The 27,162-nt window shown below is 36.8% G+C and overlaps 1 protein-coding gene across 34 annotated transcripts in view; it reads right to left on the reverse strand.

Annotated features, from left to right (window-relative positions):
- The window catches only part of PTPN13 (protein tyrosine phosphatase non-receptor type 13), a 209,702-nt gene that overhangs the window by 81,200 nt on the left and 101,340 nt on the right, over positions 1 to 27,162 (reverse strand). For all 34 annotated transcript variants that reach the window (XM_081581525.1, XM_081581496.1, XM_081581480.1 and 31 more), the window contains 3 exons: positions 12,099 to 12,194; positions 11,106 to 11,199; positions 2,902 to 3,121 (listed from right to left, as the gene is read on the reverse strand). In XM_081581525.1, the coding sequence (XP_081437651.1) occupies positions 2,902 to 3,121; positions 11,106 to 11,199; positions 12,099 to 12,194 (410 nt within the window). The remainder of the gene's footprint in view (positions 1 to 2,901; positions 3,122 to 11,105; positions 11,200 to 12,098; positions 12,195 to 27,162) is intronic.

Genomic DNA, 27,162 nt, shown 5'->3' on the forward strand with positions numbered 1-27,162 from the left:
ACTAGTCTTCTATTGGACCACATCTGCTGTGTGACCACAAAGGCACATTCACTGGTAACCAAGTTCTCAGAACTCTGTACTTTTTTGTTCTAATTAATGGCAATTAGGGATATTATCCCTGGAGAAGGAAACGGCAACCCACTCCAGTATTCTTGCCTGGGAAATCCCATGGACAGAGGATACTGGTGGGCTACAGTCCATGGGGTCGCAAGAGTCAGACACGACTGAGTGACTCAGCACGCATGCAGGGTTATTATAGATGTCATGGTCTCGGCTCCGCACTGCTGCCTCTACTACGAAAATAATCTCCTGGGAGCTAGGAGAAGTCGAGCCCACACTCTGCATTTACTACTTTGCAATCTACTCTTTCCCTTTATGTCTTGTACATCCAGCGGTTTCTGCCTAGAGGGAACAATCGGTTGAAAATATAACTTAAAACAAGCTGGACTCCAAGTGGGGAGCAGGATTCAGAATAGACTGAAACATGACATCCAAAGGGGAAAAAAAGTAGAGTGAACACAGGGCTAATCTTGAGGCCAAAGGCAGGTGGTCTGTGTGTTTGTGTGTGTGTGTGCACACTCTTGTGCATTCCACAGATATATGGAGATTTATTTTTGTTGGTTTCTTCTTTGTATCTTCTCCGTACAGTTCATTTGGTTACTTGACGTGGGAATTCTATCCAATCAACGGAGTGTGGAACATGTGACCGATACCATTTAGGTAAAAGTTTAACCTTAAGCATTTGTTAATTTTCAGTGAACCAGCAGGATGCATTTTAAATGGAAATAGAAATAGAGTAGAAGCAATGACAATGGTCTGCCATGTTAAGGGCAGAATCTGATACAGATCAACTAAGGCAACTGAGTATGAACACTAAAATGTGTCTACACCAAAAATAATCTAGAAAAAATAAAAAGTTATGTTTTAGAAAAGAATATTAATTCAATTGTGAAATCGTTCCTCTGAATACTAGAACCCTTTTTTTCAGCCTCAAAAATGTATCCTTCCTCCTTTATTTATTTGGCCACACTCTGTAGTTGAAGTGTGGAATCCCAATCACTGGACCGCTAGGGAATTTTCCCTTCCTGTTCATTTTTTTTTTTCTTTTTAAGAAAAAATACCATGTGGTTCTTCAATGATCAGCAGTTCAAATTCTCTAGTCACTGATGTAGCCTGTTGAAACAAGTCTGTATTTTTGAAAAGAGCCAGACAGCACTGCCTAAAGGGAGACACAAGCTTTTAGTGAGATGACACATAACAGTGGTATACTATAAAGGTACAGAATATTACTTATGACTCTTCAATGTAACAAAATTCTGTATTAGTTCTCTGAAACTATGATTTAGGAAAAAGATGTGTTTATATGTGTGCCCCTTTTGCTTTCTGTGTGCCTTTAATTATTGGTAACCCATGCTATCCTGACTACTGCTTAGTTTTGACAAATGTATTGGTTATAATGACAAATTGATGAAGTCTTACGGAATTTCTTTTGGCTTAAAATCAATTGAGTTATATTTTATTAAAATCTAATAACTTTAAAACTGGAATCTGTCTTATAAATTACAACTCAATTCCACATTTTAAAAATTGGCATAGTGAGACACAAAATGGTTTAAGATATGCATAAAGACATCATATTAGAAATGAAATGATTAGAAATTGAATCCAAGTCTCTTAATTTGTAGTTCAGTGTAATTTTCACCATGCAACACTTTTTTTCTTATCTGTCAACTTCAAGATGTACAAATTTGCTTTTAAGAAGATTGTTTGAAATAAGCAACAAAACCCAAAATGGATTAGGATAATATACTTTCTTAGCATAGGACTAGAAAGAAAAAAAAAAAATTACTTCAGATTTTATCACTTTTACTATTATTCACTTTGCTTTTGAAGAATTATTTGTAAAGCAACTGTACAAATGAGATATTGCCTTATCTATCAAATTGGTGATGATAAAAAAAAAGAATAATACTGTGAGAGTCAGTAAGAATATGGTGAAACAGGCATGATCAGAGGAAACATAAATTGGAAGAAATTTTTAAAGGGCAATTTGACAATATGTATAAAATGTCTAAAACGGTATTTGCCTTTGACTTGGCTATCCTACTTGGAGGAAGCTATCTGCAAAGATTTAGCTACCAGGATGTTCAGAGCAACTACAAATTAGAAGGATTTTAAATGTCCAATATCTGGAAAATGATCAAATAAATTATGGTACATGGTAAGTTCACATAATGGAGTACCTCACCACCCTTAACAATAATATTATAAAAGTTGTAAAATGTTCATGATATTTTATATGAGAAAAGACTATGTTCACTTTAAGCTTATGTTTTTAAAAATACAGAGGATATATTATGAAAGAAAAATAAACCAACTAAACACATAAAAGAAAACTCCCTCACAGATAACAAGATTTGTTCTTTCTTATCTTTGAGTATTGTAATACTAGGATATGATACTTGGAGCTAATGCAGTCATCTTTTAACGATAAAGAGAATTACCGTCAAAATTCTGAGAATGGCAGAGCAGAAAGATGGAATGCACTTGATAGAATTCTTGAGCTTCTGAACCAACCTTGAACTCTCTATCTCTGATCTTCTTGGTTTGTGGGATAATAAATATTAAAAAGTAATCCACCACAATACTGAATAAAGCCAGTTGACTTAAGGATCACAAATATACTTTTAAAAATATACAGTTAAGATAGTATAAATCCATCTCATGTTACTGTAAAAATGAAACCATGAAAAGAGCTAAATATTTTAATGTCAACCAACAAGATGTTTAACATCAATGGAAACTATATAGAGTTCAGAATTATACAATTTTTTAAAGTACTCTGCATAACATTGCCCTATGAGACCAAGTTTAGATGCAATAACCTGAGAATCAACTTACTCTCAGTTTTCTTTGGGTCATGGCTGTTTCTAGGGCTATTTCTCTTAAGGGATCCCTAGTGATGTCAAGCATAGAAGCTTTGATGGTGTCCCCTGGATACAGGCTCAACCGAGACTGTCTAAGGGCCATTCTGGCTTGCAGCTGCATCATTTCTTCTTCTTGCCGTTTTAGCATGATCTCTTGATTAATTAAGTTGCCTTCAAGGGGTGCTTCATATTGTCTGCCATATAGAAAAAAGAAAAGTAGATTGAGAAGAAAGTATTTTGAGCCTAATCAAGAAAAAAAATGTTAGAACTTAGACAAATTTTATTTTTTCATTTCAAAAGAACCTTTGCTGTAACACCTCAGTCCTATTTTTAATGTATTAATATCCTGTGGTGTCTGATTTTCAGTGGGTAGATCTATGCCCTCCGCCTCTTCCCTGAACAGCTCAACATCTTCTGACACTGCTCCCCCTGTGGTTCTCTCAGATTGGGGCTGTTTTATCCTCATAATCCTGTACTAGTGGGCCTGGACATGAGACAGAGGCTTCCTAGGATTTTTATTTCAGCTTCCAGATTGTTACTGACTCCTCGTCCAAGAGCCTCCAACTTCCTTGAATTGAAAGTGTTAGTTGCTTAGTCGTGTCTGACTCTGACTGTAGCCTGCCAAGCTCTTCTGTCCATGGGATTTCCCAGGCAAGAATACTGGAGTGGGTTGCCATTTCCTTCTCCAGGGGATCTTCCCAACCCAGGCATCAAACCTGGGTCTCTTCCCTTTCCTTGAAATATGAGCTATGAAATCAAACCATTCACTGATCTGCTTTGCTCTAGACTTGGTTCTGCTGGCCAGCTCTTCTTTATGCATTACAGATTTAAGTGCCTGACTCAGTCGTCTTCTCCAACACCACTGTTGTCATCATTCACGGCAGTGTTACAGAGACTGGGGAGTCTTCCAACACCCTGGCTTCCTCCATCTCAGCCAGAATTCTGCTCCCGTGACAGTCATGTTGGCTGTAACAATAACTGTGCAGCCTCTAGAATGTCCTATTTCTATCTTCCAAAACCCTCTCCATCTAATCTGCTTGTTTTTTTCTAGCTCACTTTCTCTAACACTCTCCATCAAACCATTCATTGACTCTATCAGGAATTTTAGTTCACCGACTCGACCACTTCCTCTCTGTTAAAACTGTCACTTTTTAAAATTTTTTACTTCCTATAAATGTGATATATTAATGCTTTAGAAATCTTGACTTAGAGTTTATACTTTTAATGTCATGTTAACTAATGGATTAGTTTATGATCTGAAATTAGAAATGTTTATCTCCTAGACCACACTGCTTTATCGCATACTGGTATTACAAGTATTATCGTTCAGGGTACAACACAGTCTTCAGTAATTCGTCTGATAGATGTCATTCCACTTCTGTCATAAAACCAGTTAATACTGGATAGGCCGAAAAGTTAGTTTGAGTTTTTCCATAAGATGTTACATTTTCTATACCTGTTATACATTAATTCTATTAACCCCCTCTAGCCCTTACATTGCTTGAGTTGTACAGCCCATCATGAAAATCATTTCTTGGCATAAGACCTGAACTCTCATGAAACTGCAGAACCATGCTGACTGATCTCACTGGGTTCTCAGTGCTTCATGGTGATTCATTTTCTTAGAGAATTATTTCATATTTTTTTTCCTTTTCTTTTTTTTATCAAAGTTCTTTCAAAAACTTCCTCCCTCATTCTCTCTCAACTGATGACTTCTCTTCAATTTTCTTGGTGAAATAAGAAGCAAACAGGAAACAACTTCCCTATCCTTCTACCACCAGACTTTCCAGATCTATGTTCTGCTCTTTTCTGTTACAATGGATAGATCTCCTGCACACTTACATATGCCTCAAACCTCTATTGTGCATGGAGTTCCAACCCTCTTCCCTATCCAGAGTCTTCGCTCCTGCAGTTACCCTCTCACATGCATCACCCATCTCGTCCACTAGGTTATTCATGTTATACAAACATTCTGTACTATTTTCTGCTTAGAACAAAAAAAATTCTCCTTTGGTTCCATATTCCCTTTTAGATTCTATTTCATTTTTATGCTGTCTTTTAGAGTAAGTTTCATCAAAATTGTCCCTTAAATTTTATCTCCACTTCATCTTCCACTTTCTCTTGGACTCAGACCCATAGTTTGAGTCCTTACCAGTTCACCAAAACCAGTCACAGAAAAGATTGCTTTCACTGTAATCAAAGCCAAAGGATAATTCTTAGTTTGCATCTTACTTGACCTCCAGGCATCATATAACATGGTTATTCAGTCATTAAACATCTGACTTCTGGGGCTTTTGGCTCAGTGGTTAAGAATCCTCCTGCCAATGCAGGAGACATGGGTTCGATTCCTGATGTGGGAAGATCTCACATACTATGGGGCACCTAATATTGTGTGCCACTACTGAGCCCACGAGCCACAACTACTGAAGCCCAAGCACCCAAGAGCCTGTGCTGCACAACAAGAGAAGCCACTGCAATGAGAAGTCCGTGTACCACAACTAGAGAGTAGCTGCCACCCCCGCCCAACCTGCTGGTGCAACTAGAGAAAAGCCCACACAGCCATGAAGACCCAGCACAGCCAAAAATAAATATTCACTGGCTCCTCCTTAGTCTTTTTTTCTGGATCTTCCTTCATCTCTTAATGTTAGACTGAGCACCGAAGAATTGATGCTTTCAAATTGTGTTGCTGGAGAAGACTCTTGAGAGCTCCTTGGACAGCAAAGAGATGAAACCAGTCAATCCTAAAGGAAATCAACCCTGAGTATTCATTGGAAGGACTGGTGTTGAAGCTGAAGCTTCAAAACACTGGCCACCTGATCTGAACAGCTGACTCCCTGGAAAAGATCCTGATGCTGGGAAAGATTGAGGGCACAAGGAGAAGGGGGCGACCGAGGATGAGATGGTTGGATGGCATCACTGACTCAATGGATATGAGTTTGAGCAAACTTTGGGAGATGGTAAAGGACAGGGAAGCCTGGTGTGCTGCAGTCCATGGGGTCGCAAAGAATCAGACACAACTTAGTGACTGAACAACAACAAAAACAATGTTAGACTACAACAGGGCTCAGACCTCCAAATTTTCTAGTCTCCATATACAGTTCACACTTACCTGATCTCATGTAGTCACATGGCTTCCATTACCTTATATTTCCATAACTCCAGGCTCTCCCTTGAATTCTGATTCTACTCACCTGCTTAGGTGAGTGTTCTACTTGGATGTGAACATGCATCTTTAGCCTAAGATGTCTAAAACTAAACTCTTGATACTTGTTCTTTATGTGCAACCTTCTCTCAATCATTCACTAGTTGCTTAGCATACAATCGGGAGTCATTCTTGATTCCTTACAAATCCCACATCTGAATGAGCAGCAAATCCTTAAGGGCATAACCTTGAAGAAATCTATTTCCAACTCTTCTCTATCACTAACAAACCAGTCTGTGTTGTATGCATCTCAAATGGAACACTGTAATCGCCTCCAAATCAGTCTTTTACTTCTGCCATCTGTTTTTCACAGAACAGATCAGAGAAATCCCATTAAAATGTAAATATGATCATAGCTCTCTATGCTCTCAACCATCCAATGGATTCCCATTATACTCAAAATAGTTAACCCTAATTCTAACCCTAACCCTTGGTAGAGGCCTCCTCTGACCAGCCTATCTAAGTGAACTAGAACATGGACATCACACCCTTGCAGTCTCTATCTCTTTAGCGTGATTTATTTTTCTTCCAAGCATCATCACACTCTCATGGTGCATTACTTACTTTTTTTTTTAGTGGTTTACTGGACATCTCTCAGCCCTATAACATCTCTGGAGGGAATTTTTTCGTCTTGTTCATGATCTCATTTTCCGTACATAGAAATACCCAGTACAAGGTAGGTATTCAATAATCACTTATTGAGCCAATGATTGAACATGATTTTATGGCTCACTCTCACTTAACGGGGGTCAAGGAAAATGATAAAACTTTGAATCTATACATTTTAACCCACACCTGTCATTTTCACCAAATATACTAGCCTTCTTATTCAAATTCTTTTCTACGAGAGCAACAAACAGGTAACAATGATTGATCACCATTTTGTGTCCCAACACAATATCTGATTGCAATGTTTGAGAGGCAAAACAAAAACGAACAAAATATAGACAAAACACATGTAAACAAACAAGAAACTCACAAAACCTAGATGATTTAGGAATGAATAAACAGGTTCTCTCAAGACAAAAAAGGTTACATCATTAAGCAGATAAGCATAGAACCTGTGGGAATGGCACTATGTATAAACCGTACTTCAAAAGTTAACACAGACAAAAAAATTTAGAGATGCTCTTTGGAAAATAGCTTTGAATGTCTTTTTTTGGTCACTGAAAGACACTTTTGATAGTTCAAAATCCAAAATTACTCAGTCTGCTGGATCTGACTCATAACTTCCTGTTAATCTCCCCCCACCCACTATGATACAAATCAATAGCACTGTGTGGATCTGTTTTTCCATTTCATTCTAGATAAAGGAATGGAAATTTTTATAAATAAGCATGCAACATATCTAAATACAGAACTATTTATAGACCTCACAAATATGTGACCTAAAGAACAAACAGAACCTCCTGATTGTGTACTGGCATGTTAGAGATATTATCAGAAGACTTTGTACACATACAGAAAACTCTGTACTTGAATAAGGAATTTAGACACTACCTCAGTTAATGTGTTTTTCCTTGGACAGGAAGAGATTGAGTAGTCTAAAAGAAGTAGACTTTAGCATCTTACATTAAATGTAACAAATACACAAATCTGGAATCAAGATGGCCAGGAGAAATAACAACCTCAGATATGCAGATGATATCACTCCAATGGCAGAAAGCAAAGAGGAACTAAAGAGCCTCTTGAGGAGGGTGAAGAGAAGAGTGAAAAAGCTGACTTAAAATTCAACACTCAAACACTAAGATCATGGCATCCTGACCCATTCAGTTCAGTTCAGTCGCTCAGTCGTGTCCGACTCTTTGCTGATCCATTATTTCATGGTAAATAGATAGGGAAAAGTGGAACAATGACAGATTTTATTTTCCTGGGCTCCAAAATCACTGTGGACAGTGACTGCAGCCAAGAAATTAAAAGACACTTGCTCCTTGAAAGAAAAGCTATGACAAACCTAGACAGCATATTAAAAAGCAGAGACATCACTTTGCCAACAAAGTCAAAGCTATGGTTTTTCCAATAGTCATGTGAGAGTTGGACCATAAGGAAGGCTGAGCACCAAAAAATTGATGCTTTTGAACTGTGTACCAGAGAAGACTCTTCAGAGTCCCCTGGACTCCAGGAGATCAAATCATTCAATCCTAAAGGAAATCAGCCCTGAATATTCACTGGAAGCTGCATGTTCCAATACTTTGGCCAACTGATGTGAAGAGCCAACTCAGTGGAAAAGACTCCGATGTTGAGAAAGACTGAGGGCAGGAGGAAAAGGGGGCAACTGAGGATGAGATGGCTGAATGGCATCACCGATCGTATGGACATGAGTTCGAGTGAACTCTGGGAGACAGTGAAGGACTGGGAAGCCTGGTGTGCTGAAGTCCATGGGGTTGCAAAGAGTTGGACACAAGTTAGCAACTAAACAACAGTCAACTTCTCCTTGAAAGAAACATTTTTGCTTCACCTATATCTAATGCAGATGCTATGAACATAAAGTTGTGCTTTTTACCATCTTAAAGAGTGCAATAAAAGCAGCTTATCACTAAATTATGATCTGATGAACTAACACTGTAATGTTATTGTTTCCTAAAAAAAAAGTGGAAACAGTCAAAACTCAGATTCTCTTATAATCCCCATGCTTTTGAGTTACCTTATCAAGAAAACTGAAGTAAATCTCACAAAATGATTTAACTCTGTTTGGAGGAATATGTTTTCTAAATAACTAGCAAACTGACTATAAAATCAATCAATTTTAACATATAATTCCAACAATTCTTCTATTGCTCTCTATTCCTTCTTTTGATTAAACTAAAAAGGCATCATATTAATTATAAGCTTTCTCCAAATTACATATATAGAGAGGAGTGACTTCCTCAATTCAACACAGACCTTAATGCAATTCAACATTTGCTTCTTTTTTTTTTTCTCTTTTTTCCCTTTTTTTTAAAATTTTTTTTTAAATAAATTTATTTATTTTAGTTGGGGGCCAATTACTTTAAAATATTGTAATAGTTTTTGCCATACATTGACATGAATCAGCCATGGGTCTACATGTGTTCCCCCTCCTGGACCCCCCACCCACCTCCCCCCCCATCCCATCCCTCTGGGCCATCCCACCGCCCCGGCCCCGAGCACCCGTGCCATGCATTGAACAGGGAATGGCGCTCTGCCCCACACACGACAATATACATGTTTCAATGTTATTCTCCCAGAACATCCCACCCTCACCTTCTCCCTCAGAGTCCATAAGACTGTTCTATGCATCTGTGTCTCTTATTCTGTCTCGCATATAGGGTTATCGTTACCATCTTTCAAATTCCATATATATATGCATTAGTATACTGTATTGGTGTTTTTCTTTTTGGCTTACTTCACTCTGTATAATGGGCTCCAGTTTCATCCATCTCAATAGAACCCATTCAAATGTATTTTTTTTAATGGCTGAGTAATATTCCATTGTATATATGTACCACAGCTTCCTTATCCATTTGTCTGCTGATGGACATCTAGGTTGCTTCCATGTCCTGGCTATTGTAAACAGTGCTGCGATGAACATTGGGGTACACGCGTCTCTTTCAACTCTGGTTTCCTCAGTGTGTATGCCCAGCAATGGGATTGCTGGGTCATACAACATTTGCTTCTTATTGCTGGTCATCTCCAAAAAGTTTTGCTTCTTTAATGAAACTATTTACTATCAAGCATAGATCTATCTTTGTCTCTAATCTCTTTGGTCAAAATTACCAAAATATAGGGTCATTGCAATTACTATTCCCACAGTGGGGTTACAGTAATATACAATACTATTATGTAAAGATTACAACACTTTAGGCAAATGAATACGGATTAGAACTTTCCTCACAGAAAGCACCACAGACATTTTAAAAAGGAACAAGAGAAAAAGACATAAATTTTATAAAAACTGGAATATTACAGAATAATTTTAGTGCAATGTATGTAATTACTTGGAGTATTAACCCTGGATAAATTGTCTGCTTTAATCATATGGGTAGGTTTACCCGGACTATTAATAGTTTATGGGTATGAAACATGTGCCTGCCAGAATTAATCAGCTAAGGGGCAGGTTTTTGTTAATTTCCAAATGATCCTTTTGTATATAATGGTACCTAAATCAAATGAACTGAGATATCAAATTTAAAAGGATTACTGTAGTTTGGTAGTAAATTCTGAAGCAACCTCTGATTTTCTAATATTACATTATGAATTTCAAATTAATGCTTAACTTTAACAACATGCTTCTGTTCATGTAAGGGACCTGTGCACACATGAAGAAGACACACATTAATATATTCAGTACTGAGTTGACAGGTTTCACTTCAAACAAAGTAAATCAACCCATAGTTATAATACCACCATCCTAACCCTAGCACAAGAATAATTGCCATCTTATAAGTATACTGAGTGTTTCTGTATGAAAATGAACTCTAAACAGTTCAAACTGGGCTTAAAAAAAAGTTTAAGTACAAGATAGCTTCTTTTAATCCAGGAAGATGTAGTGATAACTTTTTATATAATAGATTTTACATAATAGGTTACTTAGTAGTAATCTACTAATTATTCATTCAACAAATAGTACCGAAAGCCTACTTGTTGAGCCCATGCAACCTTTTGAAAGAAGCATTATTCTTTTAGAAATCAAAGTTTACATCTTCTCACAGATGTTTAATGCTATACCTTTAGAACTTCCTTACTGTTATTTTATATTCATATTGGCAATTAAAAAAAAATCAAGCACCAACTATAAATAATCAGGGCCAATTCTAATTTTAAAAGATTCCAATAACTCAAACAACTGTAACATCTTTTACATAATTGAATTTGCAAGAACTTAAAGAAGAGGTAAGAAAAGGAAAATGGAGAAAACAGAGGGAAGAGAATAATTAAAAAAAAATTCTCCTTGATTCTAATGAATAAAAAAACCACATGCAACTAGAAATATATTAACATTTTTTCATATTACATACCTTGGTCTCTGTGACTGGCCTTGACTTGGGGTTTCATCTACGCCTGGGAGACCACTGTTGGATTCAAATCTCTTTGAAGTTTCACTTTTTCTCACTAATTGTGAATGAAAAGGAACAGCACAAATCATAAAAATATGAAATAATCTTATTTAAAACATAAGCACTCAGAAGATACATAAGATAATTTTCACAAATCATGTTCATATAATCAAATTAATGACATAAGGTCATTAAACTCTTTAGTGGAAGTCATTTTATTTTTGAAAACAATGAATTATTTCCTCTCCTATGAAAATGACTACACTGCTGTTTGATGAAACTGCTATATAGTTCCTATTCTGGTTTTAGTCACTAAATCGTATCTGACTCTTGCAACCACATGGACTGTAGCCTGCCAGGCTCCTCTGTCTGTGGGATTCTCCAGGCAAGAATACTGGATTGGGTTGCCTTTTCCTTCTCCAGAGGATCTTCCCAATCCAGGAATCAAACCTGGGTCTCCTGCACTGCAGGCAGATTCTTTACTGACTGAGCTATGAGAGAAGCCCTTAGGTTCCTATAACAGTGTTAAAATGAGTAATTGGAAGCTTTTTATAATTTAAAAGTTTTATATAGAATTACTCTGTTCACATCCTTATTTCTCAACACTATTGAAAGAGAACAAAAATCATAATTTCCTTAAAAAAATTTTTTTTATTGTGGTAAAAGTCACATAATATAAAACGTACTATTTTTAACCATATTTAACTGCACAGTTCAGTGGCAGTAAGTGCATTCACATTGTTTTACAATACTCACCATAATATATCTCTCAAATTTTTCACCTTCCTAAACTGAAACTGTCCGTATCAAACACTAACTCCCCATTCCTGCCCCGACATCTTCAAAAGAACTTTCTGACAGTATTATTTGACTATTCTAGGTATCTGGTATAAATGGAATCAAACAGCACAATCATGGTTTTTCAAGAACATTTTGCTAGTTTAGATGTCTTACCTTGTCTGAAATCAGATTCAGAGGATATAACAGATGGACTTTCACTGGATGTACTAAAGAGATCACTGTGGTAAGTTTTGTATCTCTGAACTGGTTCTGAAAGGATTAAAACAAAAACATTAGAAAGCAATCTCATTAGCTGTTCCACACAAATCATATAAAGCACTACATTTATTCTTGTGAGACCAGAACATTTTATCTATTGCTTTAAATTTACTAGTCACTGGATGGTCATTTAAAAATGTGACTACAATTTTGAGGAGGTCTGGCATCCTGGTTAGGGGCCTGGACTCTGAAGCCAGATTGCCTGGGTTTGAATCTCAGGTCTACTATTCACCAAGTGCATGATTTGGGGAAAGTATTTAACTTTCCTGCGACTCTTCTTCAATTGAAAACGGGGTATAAGAGAAGTGCGCATCTCCTAAGGTTATTGTAGCATTAAATGAACTCGTATGCAAGCTCTCAGAACAGAGCAGATGCTGTATAAACTCATTCTCTGTCTCAGGTGCTATGAGGAAGAGAAAAATCCAGAGACACAGCCCCAAGCTCAAATAATTTAAAATGTAGAAGTACAACACTGCTATATTTAAAATGGATAACCACCAAGGACGTACTGTGTAGCACAAGGAAGTCTGCTCAATGGTACGTGGTAGCCTGGATGGGAGGAGAGACTGGGGGAGAATGGATACATATAAATGTAAGGCTGAGTCCCTTTGGTGTCCACCTGAAACTATCACAACATTGTTAATCATCATTGTTAATTGGCTATACGCCAATACAATATAAGGTTTTGTTTTTTTTTTTAAAGTAGAAATACAAAATACTCGGGACAGGACATTTAGTTCCACCAGAATGAGATGAGTAAGCACTGGGAGGGGGTGGGGGTCTGTGCAGGGCTGTGCAGTGTGTACTCTGTATGAGGGGGGAGAACTCCCCTGAAATCTAAATTCTCCCTTCTCAATGTTTCTGCCTCAGCCCTTCCTCTTCACACTACTATGATCACCACCATAGATAATAATTCTATGATAAGTCTCATGCCTGGACTACTTAATTGTCCTAGATTCCCCTTTTTGCAGTCTTGCTTGTCTCATATTATAACGCACATTACAGAGAGTGAACTTCCCAGAAAGGAAAATCTGAGCACATTGCTGTATTTCTTAAACATCTTCAAACTAGAGTTTTTAAGATATAGTTTAGTGTCTCCTTAGTATTCAAAGCCTTTCATAAGGTGATCCATGACTACATTTATAGGAGTAGCTCTACATGCTGTGAAGATATAGGTTATGACTTGTTAGAATCAGATGAAAAGCCAAGAGCTCTCTCGTCCCCCAGCCCTAAAACACACGGGCACACAAACATTGACAGAGAACTTGAAAAACTCAATCCAGGTAGAACCCTTGTTTCAGGGCATCATCACCATCCAGTTCTCCAAATTTTCCCCTCTTGCTACTGAATTTGCAAATAACCAAAAGCATATCAACTTTGAAATTCCTTCCTCAGATACTCTTCCTGCTAGAATGCTGTTCCTCCTCTTTTCTTTTGAATACTTTATCTTTTTCCTTTAAGAGAAGACTTAAAGGAAAAAAACCTTTCCTGTTCACAAAAGCTTTCATGACCACCTAAAGACTGAGTTATACACCGTTTCTGATACTTTCATACTGCCTTATGCTTACATAACTGTGACTCTTCACTGCTTTATAGTTCTTTCCCTACTTGTTTGTTTTCTTCTACCCAAATTACAAACTTAGGCAAAAAGGACTGTATCTTTTTCAAATGTACTTTTATTATCAAGCAAGTGTCTGATGCATAGCAAACGCAAATATTTTCTGAGTGGATATGAATAAATGAGTGAACAGAAGAATATAAGTGATACACAAAGGTCACTGATGATCTTTAAAGAGGACTATTTCCATTGCACAGATAGGTGAGAGGCCAAATCAGGCTGGAAGACAGGAAATTGAGAAAAAGAGTAACACTATTCTTTCAAGAAGTTCGAAGGTTTGAGAAAGGAAAAAGATTTAAACAAAAATAAACTAAATGAGACTAAATGAGTTATTAGGGTCTTTTTGGCAGAGGGAAATGTTTGAGAATGTTTTTAAGCAGTGGATAATAAGCCTGTAGATTGGAGGAGACTGCAAATGATGGTGGGGAATACAATTGGAAAAATGTGAAGGAAAAACAAGAGATGGAAAAGACCCAACATACATACGATGGCTAATGTAGAAGGAAGGAAGAACCTTTCCTTCTTAAGAGAAAGGAAACAAAGAGAAGAGCAAAAAAACAGAGGGAATCCTAAGAAAACTGTATTAGAAACATGCCTTACTCCTGGCAAGGAAAGTAAACCACTTCCCAAGAAGACTAAAGAAATTCTGCTGTGAAGAATGTGATAAGAGTCAGCAAATATACACATGAAAGCTTTTATGTAGCAATGAGTTTAGATGAGGCTGTTGCTGCTGCTGCTGCTAAATTGCTCCGGTCGTGTCCGACTCTGTGCGACCCCATAGATGGCAGCCCACCAGGCTCCCCCGTCCCTGGGATTCTCCAGGCAAGAACACTGGAGTGGGTTGCCATTTCCTTCTCCAGTGCATGAAAGTGAAAGTGAAGTCGCTCAGGCTAGAATGCATGAATTTTACTGAAGCCAATCAGAATGGTTGTGTGGCTTTTTCTAGGGACTAGAGAAAGCAGACCATGGGAAACACCTGAGGAGTGGTGTGGGATGCAAGGTAACAGATGATCAACGTATGTGAGGGCTTCTTTTTTACTAGTTTGTAAACTTAAGGGCAGGTATTTCACAAAATGAATTATTCTCTTGTGCTAGAAGGTATTTTAAGACAGCTTATTAAAAAGAAAAAGAGATGAATGAATGAATGAAATAATTAAATGGCACCACAGAAACCAGGCTTGTAGAACCAGGATGGAAATGATGGGCTGGAAAAATTGGGAGGTCATGCTGAGGCAAAGGGTACACGTCATGCCGGGAGGAGTAGGAGGATGAACGGAAATGGATTTGACGGAGAGGATATTGTGTATTGTTCTTATAATAATGTTTACCTGGAGAAGCAGGTATAATACAGGTGACTCCTACTTTGTCCAGCTTTGTATACAGTGAATGTAAGTGTCAAATAAAACTATAATTAAAAGATCTTTGGAACTGAAAATACAAATATTGACCAGCACTTAAAAAAAAAGGATTCCACGTTACCACAGGAAGTGACATTGTAAAATAAAAAACAAAACAAAGAAACAAATTCCTCTGGTATAAGATGAACATGATTTGAAAGGATTATAGAAGATGTCAAATAATAGCTTTATGTAATACTACTTAAATTTAATGAACATAGTTAAATGACTATGTAAGAAGAACCACTATTTTCAAGGAGCACCAAAGAACTTTTCCTTTTGTTGTACAGAACTTCCATGAAAAAGTTTTGAAGGATTTTCCCAAGGTAACGTGACCAAATGCCAAACCTGGCATTGTAACCTACAGGACAGTAAAACTAACAAGGCCAAAGAGAAGACCCAAATGGATGGAGGCAATATAGTTTTATCTCACAAAGAAAGCAGAAAGTTGCAATAAACCTATTCAGTAGACAGAGTAGAAAACCTCAGTCACGTGAATCTATGCCATGCAACAACAATCTCATTAAATGAATTTACTGCTTCATAACTATTTCTACAAAGTGGCGATAAGACAGTAAATTTTAATGTCAATTTCTATTCTTGGCGGTGCTTTTAAATTGCTCTTACATCATTTCACAGGTCCATGTTCCCTGTTTTCAGCTTGCCTATATTTTGCTTCCTTTTTCCTGTTTCCTTTATTGACAACACTAGTAAACTTTTTTCAACCCTTGGGTACCTCTGTAAGACAAATTAATGTAACTTTGACAAACCCTCTTAAAAATATAACAATAAATCATCTTCCCTAGATGAACTGTTGGTCTTTGAATGTTCTCAGTACCACACCTGGGGGAGGGGGGACATTGCCTTACAATGATTTACCACTTCACAGTAACCGGGCACAAGCACTCCACAATCATGAACTGGATGACTAGCTTGGCAGGACAGTTGAGGGTGGGAAGACCTTTTTTTTCCCTCTTCTAAGTCAGGAGGGGTGTGATGACCTAGAGGGGTGGGATGGTGGGAAAGGAGAGGCTCAAGAGGGAGGGCATACATATATAATTATGACTGATTTGCATTGTTGTATGGCAGAAATCAACAACATTGTAAAGCAAATTTCCTCCAATTAAAAAATAAATTACAAAAAAACATTAAACTCAGATCAAAAAACAAAACAAAACAGGATAGGAGTGATGCATCTATGTTAATTTAATTAAGTGGTAGGGATCTTTTGTGAGCTTGTATTCTGGAATGTACCTTAAAAAAAAAAAAAGGTTGTTAGCCATGTTCCTTTGATGCAATGGCACAGCAGATCTAACGATATTAAAGTTCCCAGGCAACATTTACTACTCAGTCATGCTTATAAGAAGGCTATAATCAGATTTCAGTTTTCAGTCAAAATTTACTACTCAATTGTGCTTATGAGAAAGGTTAGCCTTACAAGCTTTCCATTTCTGAACAGTAAATGTAACAGTTTCATAAATTATTATAAAATTACATTTCCTTTACCAAGATCATCTGCATTGGTGAATATGGAGTGGCGTATTTTCCAGATCATCTGGAAAGAAACACTTCTTGACTTTCTGATGACCTACACAAAAGTAGACACTAACTCTGAGCTTCCCTGGTGGCTCAGACGGTAAAGACTCTGCCTGTAGTGCGGCAGAGTGTGGCTTCAGTCCCGGGTCGGGAAGATCCTCTGGAGCAGGGAATGGCTACCCACTCCAGTAATCTTGCCTGGAGAATTCCATAGACAGAGAAACCTGGCGGGCTACAGTTGATGGGGTCGCAAAGATTCAGACACGACTGAGCGACTAACACTAAAAGATACTAACTAGATAGATACAGGCTTTATTCCTCTGATCTAGTCAGCAAAAGAAGGGTAATCTCTAATTTTCCACAAGATCTTAACATTATTAATAACTTCTTTTCGGAGGATCCAAACAACACAGATACGTTTTGTGTCTACACTTAAATATATAATATTAGCATTTAGGTTTGGTCCAGATCCTAGGAATGTGGTATTAACCAAGTGATTAAAAAAAAACACAACTTTTTATTACGAAAACTTAACAGACATGAAAACAACGAGTACACGGTAAGTCCTCATATGTACCCATCTCTCAGCATCAACAAAATCTAATAATTGTTATTTTAATTAGAAAGTTTTAGACTTCTTTAAAAAACAACAACAAAAAAAAGAGGTGCTCCTAAGTATTTATAGACCATTACAAAGTTTTCTGAATGTCAAAATTCTTAAGTCATGTGCAATGAACCTGTTAAGTATATTCAAATACCCATTTTATAAAATACACATGTAGCTACTTTCATAGCAGTGCTAAAACTAACAGCAAAATTTTAAGCTGTCACCATTACAATTGGAGAACTGAATTTATTTGACTTGCAGGGTAAAATTAGACTCAGTATCTAATTTTTGGTTTGCAAACTTCTCAGCTAGTAAATATTTAAATGAAATCTACATTGTAGAAATCAGTGTACTAGAATTCCTTTAGGATCATGATTATTTCTCATTTCACTACATGATTTCTGTCTCTTTGACTTCCTACAAGGACAGTTTTTAGACATGGAATTTGAAGTTGGAATTAGGAATCTTAGTGTAGAAATAATAATGAGTGCAAAAGAAAAAAATGCGAGAATAAAATTAGCCTGGATACATGTCACCAAAAAGCAGCACCAAATTCAGTCTGTGTGTGTATGTATGTGTGTAATGTAGATACATAAACACAGAGGAATAGTGTCTCCAGAAAGCAATCTGTTGAATAGTGGTGAGAGGATGAGAAAAATAGGGACTGCAGAAGAATGGCTTAAAGAATTAATGTAGAGAACAGACATGTGGATGTGGGGGTAGAAAAGGGAGGGTGGAATGAATTTGGAGATTAGGGCTGACATATATACAATGCTATGTGTAAAACAGATACCTAGTGGGAACCTGCTATAAAGCACAGGACATTCAACTCGGTGCTCTGTGATTACCTAGAGGGGTGGGATGGAGGTGGGAGGAACGTCCAAGAGGGAGAGGATATATGTATACATATGGTTGATTCACTTCATTGTCCAGCAGAAACTAACTCAACATTGTAAAGCAATTATATTTTAATAATATAAAAAAATGTGGATAAAAGTCTAGTTATAGAAATTCTGTAATCATACATTCTCTGACAATATCTTTCAATTTCTAGTATTAATTTACCATAATTAAGAGTATACCATCTTTTTGCCAGATTACAATGTATAAAAATCTGACAAATATTTTACTATCCTTTCATCTGGATTCTCTAAACTCCAGCTCTAACAGAGCACTGACTCCACTTTTACAGAGCAACGTTAAAAGGCAGCTTTTCAATAGGTTAGTATTCTATCATAAATTCTTGACAATTAAGGGCCACAATTTCCACCAACACTTAACACACTTAACACTTTAAACATACAAAGTTGTGGTACATGGTTATGAAGACTCGCATGATACACAGTGCTGATGTAAAGCTGTTTTAGATGAAACACTAAAATCTACAACCTTCACATTAAAATGAACCTAAGCCAGCACAAAGTGTAATCAAAAAGCACCATTTACAAGTGACACGTATTCAAGCTCAGACAAGTAACATGAAGAAACTGAGACTCAGGCAGTTGCAACATCAGGAATTAAATAAGCACTTTTAACCTGGCATTTCTTTACCTTTAATACATGACCCAAATTACAGAAAAAAGTTTCAAACAGAAATGCACTAAGATGACTGGTTTTGTCGCTAGAATTGTTGGGGAAAAAAAAAAAATTAAACCCCTGCATTTTTATAGCTATGGTTCCTAACAAATAAAATACCTCAATTCAAATAAGCAGACAAACAAAAGTAAGAACACTGTGTATTCATGTGCCAAGTGTTTTTCTCTATGCTTTCTTTTTAGGAGGTTAACTTCTGGAGATTAGAGATTGTACCTTCTTTATAATCAATAGAGTCCAGTGTATTCTATATTACATCACACTGCATGATACAAGAAGATAACATATCGTAAAGTTCTTTGAGAGCTAGACATGATCAATAAAATTTTTAACAAGGAGGAACAGAACTCATGTAAGTATGAATATATATATATAAACAAGGAAGGTAAGACAGGAATATTCTTTGAAATATAAATGACTTTATAGATGGAACATCTGTGCAGAGTAGGATTGCTACAAGAGTGAACAGTTCCTCTACAAGGGTTTTGTATAACACCGAAGCCTCAAATCTAGGCCAGCTATACCACTCTTCCAGCATCCTCTGTTGACATGACTTCAACTGCCCCCTCTAAAGCTTTCAAACAGTACAGAGCTCTAAAGAAAAGTGATTGCATTTGCTGTTGATTGGTCAGGCTGTGACTGACAAGTATGTGATTTTCTCTTAGAGCTGGACAAAACAGGAGATGAAGGTGAGATTTCTCCTCATTATATAGTATAACTCAGAGAATATTATTGTATTCTGTACCTGAAATAGCACCACTGAATACACTAAACATTTAGTGTTAAGAGCCGTGTTGCAATATTCAGCTTAGATTAATTGAGTATCTATTATATGTCAGGCAGAGTGGTGGACACTAAGGATATAGCCATGAATTAGACCAGGGCAAAATTCTGGTGTCTACAAGAGGAGAAACAAGCTCCTGAAAACAAGTAATTTCAGTGAAAAATACAGGCCATCATTCTGAAGTGTGAAGATGAGAGAAAGCTTAAAAGTCTTAAGGCAGAAAGCTGCATGAATAAAATCATGATAATATAAAATGGCACGTATTGGGGGAGGAAGGGGGGAGAAGGAGGGAAAGAGGGGGAGAGAGAACACATATATTGCTGGAGTGACTTGCGAGATGGGAAATGCAAACGGGTAAGACTGGAGAGAAATGATAATGGAGATAATGGAAAGCCGTAAACGCCATAATCTAAGGAGCTTGAATTTTATCCTGCTCAACTGATGAAAAGTTATCAACTGGCTGAAGGCAGAGAAGAAATGTATTCAAATCTGCATGGCAGGGAAATGGAGGACAAATTATAGCTGAGAGATCAATTTAGAAAGCTAGTTCTATAGTCCATGGACAACAGAAGGAACCGAGAGACTGGGATGAAATGAAGAAATATTTTGGAAGTTAAAACTGTTGGGGGACTTTCTTGGTGGTGTAGTGGTTAAGACTTTATGCTGCCAATGCAAGGAGTGCAGGTTTAATTCTTGGTCAGGGTACTAAGATTTACCACATGCTATGTGACCAAAAATAACAACAACAAAGAAAAAACAAAAACAAAAATAAAAACCTTGCATTTGGGACTTTCCTAGTGGTCCAGTGGTTAAGATTCTGAGCCCACAGACCCCTGGTTGGGGAACCAAGACCTTGCATGACACATGGTGTGGCCAAAAAAAACCCCAAACTGTTGGATCTTAAAACTTGTGTAGATACTCATTACCAGTAAGATCTATTTTAAATCTCCCTTAATACATATCAGTCCACGCTTTTCAGAAGGTTTCTATATCAAAGCCAAACTGGGTCTAAGTTAACTATGTATGAGTTAGATTTAAATTAGGTCTCTAATTTCTGATAAAGTAGCCACGGATTTCTGTGGACTCCAAAATCAGTATTATGTTACTATGAATACAGACACTGGAAAATTGGTTTTGGTTTCATTTTTAACTTTCCTTAGTGTTTAAAAACGCAATTTCATTTTTCCACTTGGATAAATCAAAAAAGCAAATGTCTATTCTCTGTTATTTTTAAGCTAAAGAATAACTTACTGTGTATCTCTTCTCAAATGCTTCTCAAACCAATTTTTCCTCCATTGAACACTGGCATTTTTTACTGGACTAATTCTGTATGAGAACGGTTTGAAGCTGCCCTATGTTGCTATGTAATTTTAAACAAAATATTCGTTTCCTTAGCTGCATTAGCTAGAAAGCACATGTTAAACAGTCACCTGTGACCTGTAACTTCAAGTTACACGTCCAGTCTACTTAGCTGGAATTTGTAGATGTAGGACATCTCCTCCACTGAAAAGTTCTAATGAACAATGCTGGTCTACAATATAAATCTCGGGACTTCCCTGGAGTCCAGTGTTTAAGACTTTGTGCTTCCAATGAAGAAATGGCAAGTTTGATCCTTGGTTGGGGAGCTGATATCCCACATGCTGTGGGGTGCAGCCATAAATAATTAAATAAAATATAAATTTCATCAGCCCTGGAAACACAGTGGGCACTTGATTCTTTCTGGCTAAGTTGCTGAATCCATCTATAAGTGCTCTTCAGAGATACTAAATGTATTTGTACCTCAGTGTAATTATTCAGTCATTAATACTTAAATACATGTGATATTTGACTAACACCATATAAAACCCCTGTTTATTCATATTTACTTCTATGGAAACTGATTATTTAAATTATTTAAGTTCAGGGAGTAATTCAAATAACAATCTTTTTTTTTTTTTTGAGGGGAGGGGTGCTATCTAGAGGGAAATACAGTGAAGGAAATAAAAAACTGAGTAGTTCATCTTTACTAGTTTAGGCTCTTAGAAAAGAGAGATAAAAATTTAAAATATTGAAACTGAAAAATTGAAATTGAAAGCATTTCTCTCCATAAAATGTCACTGTACTTAGTCACTCAGTTGTGTCCGACTCTTTGTGACCCCATGGACTGCAGCACACCAGGCTCCTCTGTCCATGGGGATTCTCCAGGCCAAGAATACTGGAGTGCGTTGCCATGCCCTCCTCTAGATCTTCCTAACCCAGGGATCAAACCCAGGTGTCCCGCATTGCAGGCGGATTCTTTACCATCTGACCCACCAGGTAAGCCTATAAAGTGTCACTAGTAGCATCCAATATGATGAACTATAACATTTATGAATCCACCCTCTTGCTTTTCTGAAATGCAACTATAAAAATACATGCACTATCAAGTTCAATGGGATGAACATGAATGGAAAGGAAGAATTACGACGCCTCCATAATGAGAACAGCCTCACGTACTTGAGTGTTTACATACTTGAGTTGCACAAGACAGTTTAAGCTGCCCTCACAGAGCAGTCATAGAAGAGCAAAACTAGGCTAGACCAGAAGACACAGCACTGAGAGAAAGGAGCTGACACTGAATTTAGACATGATGTACAATGGGGTGACTTTAAACTCCTTAAATAAGTCCTATTTAACCACAGTCACTTTTATAGAATTTAATTATATCTGTTGTTTACACTCTCCCTTCTAGTATTACACAGAATGCAGGGGAGTTTTGACTGTTGTAAGCAAAATGCCATTCACAGTCCCCACCCAGGGTGTGGAGTGCTGTTCATACTATACTCATAGTACCGGTTCCAAGTCAGTCTCTCATCATCAGGAATGTGCTGCCAACCCACAGAGCAATGGACAGGGAGTGTGTGGTAATTACCCTACAAACAACACAGGGACAGAAACTCTCATTAGAAAGCAGATGATTTCTCAGCTCTTGAGATGGAGCAGAGAAAGGTGGGGGAAAAAAAGCCTGGAAATGAAGAAAGAAAAGAGTAGAATAGGACAGTCCTATGCTAAGGTAGAAAGAGTGAAATGAAAAGAATAAAGCAAAAAAAAAGGGAATGACATCAAATTTTAAAACTAGTTTCTATGCGAGAAAGCTCTTATGTTCCTTCCTACCTCTCCTCTTCTGCTTTATGAATGTTGTTGTTCAGTTGCTAAGTTGTGTCCGACTCTTTGCGACCCCACGTACTGCAGTATGCCAGGCTTCCCTGTCCTTCACTATCTCCTGCAGGGCCACCCAAGACAGATGGGTCATGGTGGAGAGTTCTGACAAAATATGGTCCATTGGAGAAGAGAATGGCAAACACTTCAATATTCTTGCCTTGAGAACCCCATGAACAGTATGAAAAGGCTTTATGAATGTAGAAAACTATTAATAACCTTAGTAACAATCTTATATTCATAATTTTCAAATTTCAACTACAATTTCTTCCTTGGAATCTTTCTTGTTCTTAACTTTATTTTGTCCCCGAAGAAATCAGAGCACTTAATACTAACCATTGCTTTTTGATAGCTTACTCTCTTATCTCATCAAGTATAGGATAATCATATTACAGATCCTGCAATAATAAAGCCCCATCAAAACACTTACCCCAAAAAGGAAAATAAAACCCCTCTGTCTGCCACATGGTTAAATGGAGCTCCATCTCAACCTCTCACCCAGTGTGGTTATTGAAGGAAGACCCAAATGAGCCTTTCTTTCATAATAAAATATTGTTTTATTATATCAAAAATTACATAATGTTATTAAGAAGAGACCTAAGGGGTCTGATGATGCCTGAAAATGAGATGTTTAAAATAGTACCCAAGTTCCTTCCAACATCACTCCATGATTTTAAAGTCTGGTCTCCCTTGTGCTAGTTGGCTGGTTGGTTTTGTCAGCTGAGGAGATGCTGTAGAGGTGATTTAGGTACAGGTTCCTTTCAAGAGGAGGGGGCCTGGGCTAAAGGAAACAGCTATCCATTTGAGGCTGAAGGAGACAACTGTCTTTTCCTTCAGTTTATGAATGTTCACGGGCCTCAAAGAATGAACTGACATATAGCAATCTCTTTTCTTCTGATTGTATATTATCCCACTAGACACTGTAATACATCTTTTTTAAAAATTAGGAGGTAACTTGTAGTGGGAAATCCTTAGGCTGGAATGCCAAATCTGTGATGGAAATTTAGTCTCCCATAATGATGGAAACTTTATCATTAACCAGATAGGTGATCCTGGGTATGCTATTAAATCTTCCCACGCCCAAGCACATGTGCTGTAAGACCTCTTCTAATTCTAAAATTATTGATCCTCAGTAGCAACTTCCAATTGTAAAGATCATAAAAACTGTACAGAATATTATTACTTTTAAATGCTTTAAAATAGGAATGTTTCAAAAGAAAGGTGTATAAGAAAATTGGTATATGAATAATACCCACTGTTCTGCTTGATTTGTCACACATAAAAGGGATCCAGGAAGCCTACTTTTCATAAGAATTAAATAAGTGGTTTGTTATTTTCCACTCTTTTTTCTTCTTAGTATACTAGCTAAACTCTTCATATTAACAATCTGTACTTTGCACAGCCAACATAAATTATTTTACCTTTACAAAAAGACAGCACAGCATAAAACCAGCAAGTTACTCAACTAAATAACTAGTAAGAGTTATTGCTTTTGAATTCCAAACCTCAAACGTTCCTTTCAAACAATGCTTTTAGTCAAAAGCAAACATAATTTATTACTACTTGCAGGTTACTATATAATAATGGAGCTTATTTAAGGTGATACAAGTATTTCCATAATAAACCAACACTTTCAAGGTGTTCTATTTTGTTTAATTTGGTTATGAAACATACTCTAGGGAAAAAATTGGTAGACATTTTCTGGGAGCAAATGCTTCTGAAAACTCTTTTAATGCCAAAGATAGATTTCAGGATAAAAATTGTCCTACACCCAATAATTGAAAGCATATTTTATCTTATTTTTAAAAGGAAATCTTTTCCTTTTCTTGTATCTCTTATAATAAACCTAAAATTTTTCAATTCAGAAATCTGGGGGTGGGGGGAGTAACAAGTTAGTGGATTTCCCTGGTGGCTCAGATGGTAAAGCGTCTGCCTACAATGCGAGAGACCCGGGTTCAATCCCTGGGTCAGGAATTTCTCCTGGAGAAAGAAATGGCAACCCACTCCAGTATTCTTGCCTGGAAAATCCCATGGCTGGAGGAGCCTGGTAGGCTACAGTCTTTGGGGTTGCAAAGAGTCGGACACAATTGAGCAACTTCACTTTCTTTCTTTCTAATAAGTTAGTATTTTGAACAAATAAGGGTCTATACAGATTATATTGGGTTGGCCAAAAATTTCACTGGGGTTGTAACCTTATGGACAACCCAATATATTATGTTTACAGATATATATGTATACATGCATATCTGAAAACAAATTGATCTATTTGAGTTTCTTTACACTTACATATACATGCATGCACATGCAAACCATGACAGAATTTTGCTTTATAGGAATTCCTATAAATTTTTTTACTAATTTTATAGGAAATTCCTCTAAATTATATATTCAAACAAAACATGTTAAACCGACTATTTACTGTAGTATAATTTTAAAAAATATTTTCACCAAAGTTTTGATTTTTTTACTATTTAACTCTCAACCAAGGTTCAAATGTAAAAACACTTCTCTCAGACTTCCCATATCCAAACTACTACTTGCAGAAGGGGGCGGTAAATGGTTAGCATCGCCAACTCAATGGACATGAATTTGAGCAAACTCCACAAGATAGGGAAGGACAGGGGAGCCTGGTGTGGTGCAGTCCATGGGGTCACAAAGAGTGGGACATGACTTAGCTACTGAAAAATAACAACAACAATTTTAATATTCACATGTTAAGAAAAGATACCACTGAACCTCTTAAGTGTTAGAAAGCCATCTAAATTGGTGTGTATATTCACTCCTTATATTCTGAGATGATCATGGTTTTACCTGTTTGAATCACTGAAGGATTGTTTTCCCCACCAACAATGGGCAGAATTTATTTACATAAATGTCTCCATGAGGGAATGCTCATTAAGAATGTGAAGATAAATTATATTCATATGTTAGCTGTGGTGTAACACTAAATAGTCATAAAATACAACTTCTGAAAGGAGAGACTTTATTTTAAGCTACAAAGTGACTACTTTTTGCTGTCACAACTCTAAGACTTAAACAGTGAAATCATGCATAAAATAAATTTCTAAGTTTTCATCTTCTTTGAAAGCTTTTAAATATTTATTTATTTAGCTTCACTGAGTCTTAGTTGAGGCATGTAGGATCTAGTTCCCTGACCAGGTATCGAACCCGGAACCCTTGCACTGGGATCTCAAGAGTCTTAGCCACTGGATGACCAGGAAAGTCCCTGACTTTGAAAGTTTTTAGATCTAGGTTATACTCGACTATCTCATAATGCTGGCTAATGTTTTTAAAAGTGCAATTATATATAAATCTATAGTATTAATTAAGTGTTCAATAATTTCCTCTATAATTTCAATTTCCTCACTAATATACAATTCCTACACTGAAAAAAAATGCAAGGCTTCATTTGTGAGAATTAAAGCACAATGTGGAGTATATTTTCTAGAACTATGCTTGAAACTTAAGCAACAGAACAAACCTTTAGCAGAATATTTTAAGGGCAACCTATGAATTAAAAACAGTCAATTAGGACAATGACTTTAAAAATACTGAATAAATATGACCCTTTATTATGTTACTACTCTCACTGAACTAGAAGCACCTGAAAGCCCTTTAATCAGTTATGTCCCAGGGGTCTAGTGATCAAGGGGCAGACATAAAACTTTAATCTTCAAAAATGTAGAAGATGAGATTGAAAACTCTTATTTTGCTTTCTGTTCCATCTATCTGTATTAAAAATAGCCTCTATCCATATGTCTAGGACACAATTTTATTCTATTCAATATACTGTGCTTTGTGTATGAATCAGGTTATTTTTGAAAGAGCATTCCCCTATAAATAATAAGAAGTGGTAATTTATAAAGTTATTTTATGCCCCATAATAGTTTCATAATAGTTTAGTAATCATTTTACATTCATTATCGAATTAATTTATTTTTATTAAGCCCATTTTATACATGGGCTTCCCTGGTGGCTCAGACAGTAAAGAATTCGTCTACAATGTAGGAGACCTGAGTTCAGTCCCTAGGTTGGGAAGATTCCCTGGGGAAGGGAATGACAACCCACTCCAGTATTCTTGCCTGGAGAATCTCATGGACAGAGGAGCCTGGTGGGCTATAGTCCATGCGGCTGCAAAGAGTTGGACACAACTGAGTGATTAAGCACACACACACACACACAGGCTAACTGAAGACCTGGCATGATTAAGCCCCATTGCTAAACTAAGGATCACATAACTACTGAAC

Source organism: Giraffa tippelskirchi, chromosome 1 (genome assembly GCF_054371585.1).
Source record: "Giraffa tippelskirchi isolate mGirTip1 chromosome 1, T2T-mGirTip1v1.2.pri, whole genome shotgun sequence".
Lineage (NCBI taxonomy): Eukaryota > Metazoa > Chordata > Mammalia > Artiodactyla > Giraffidae > Giraffa > Giraffa tippelskirchi.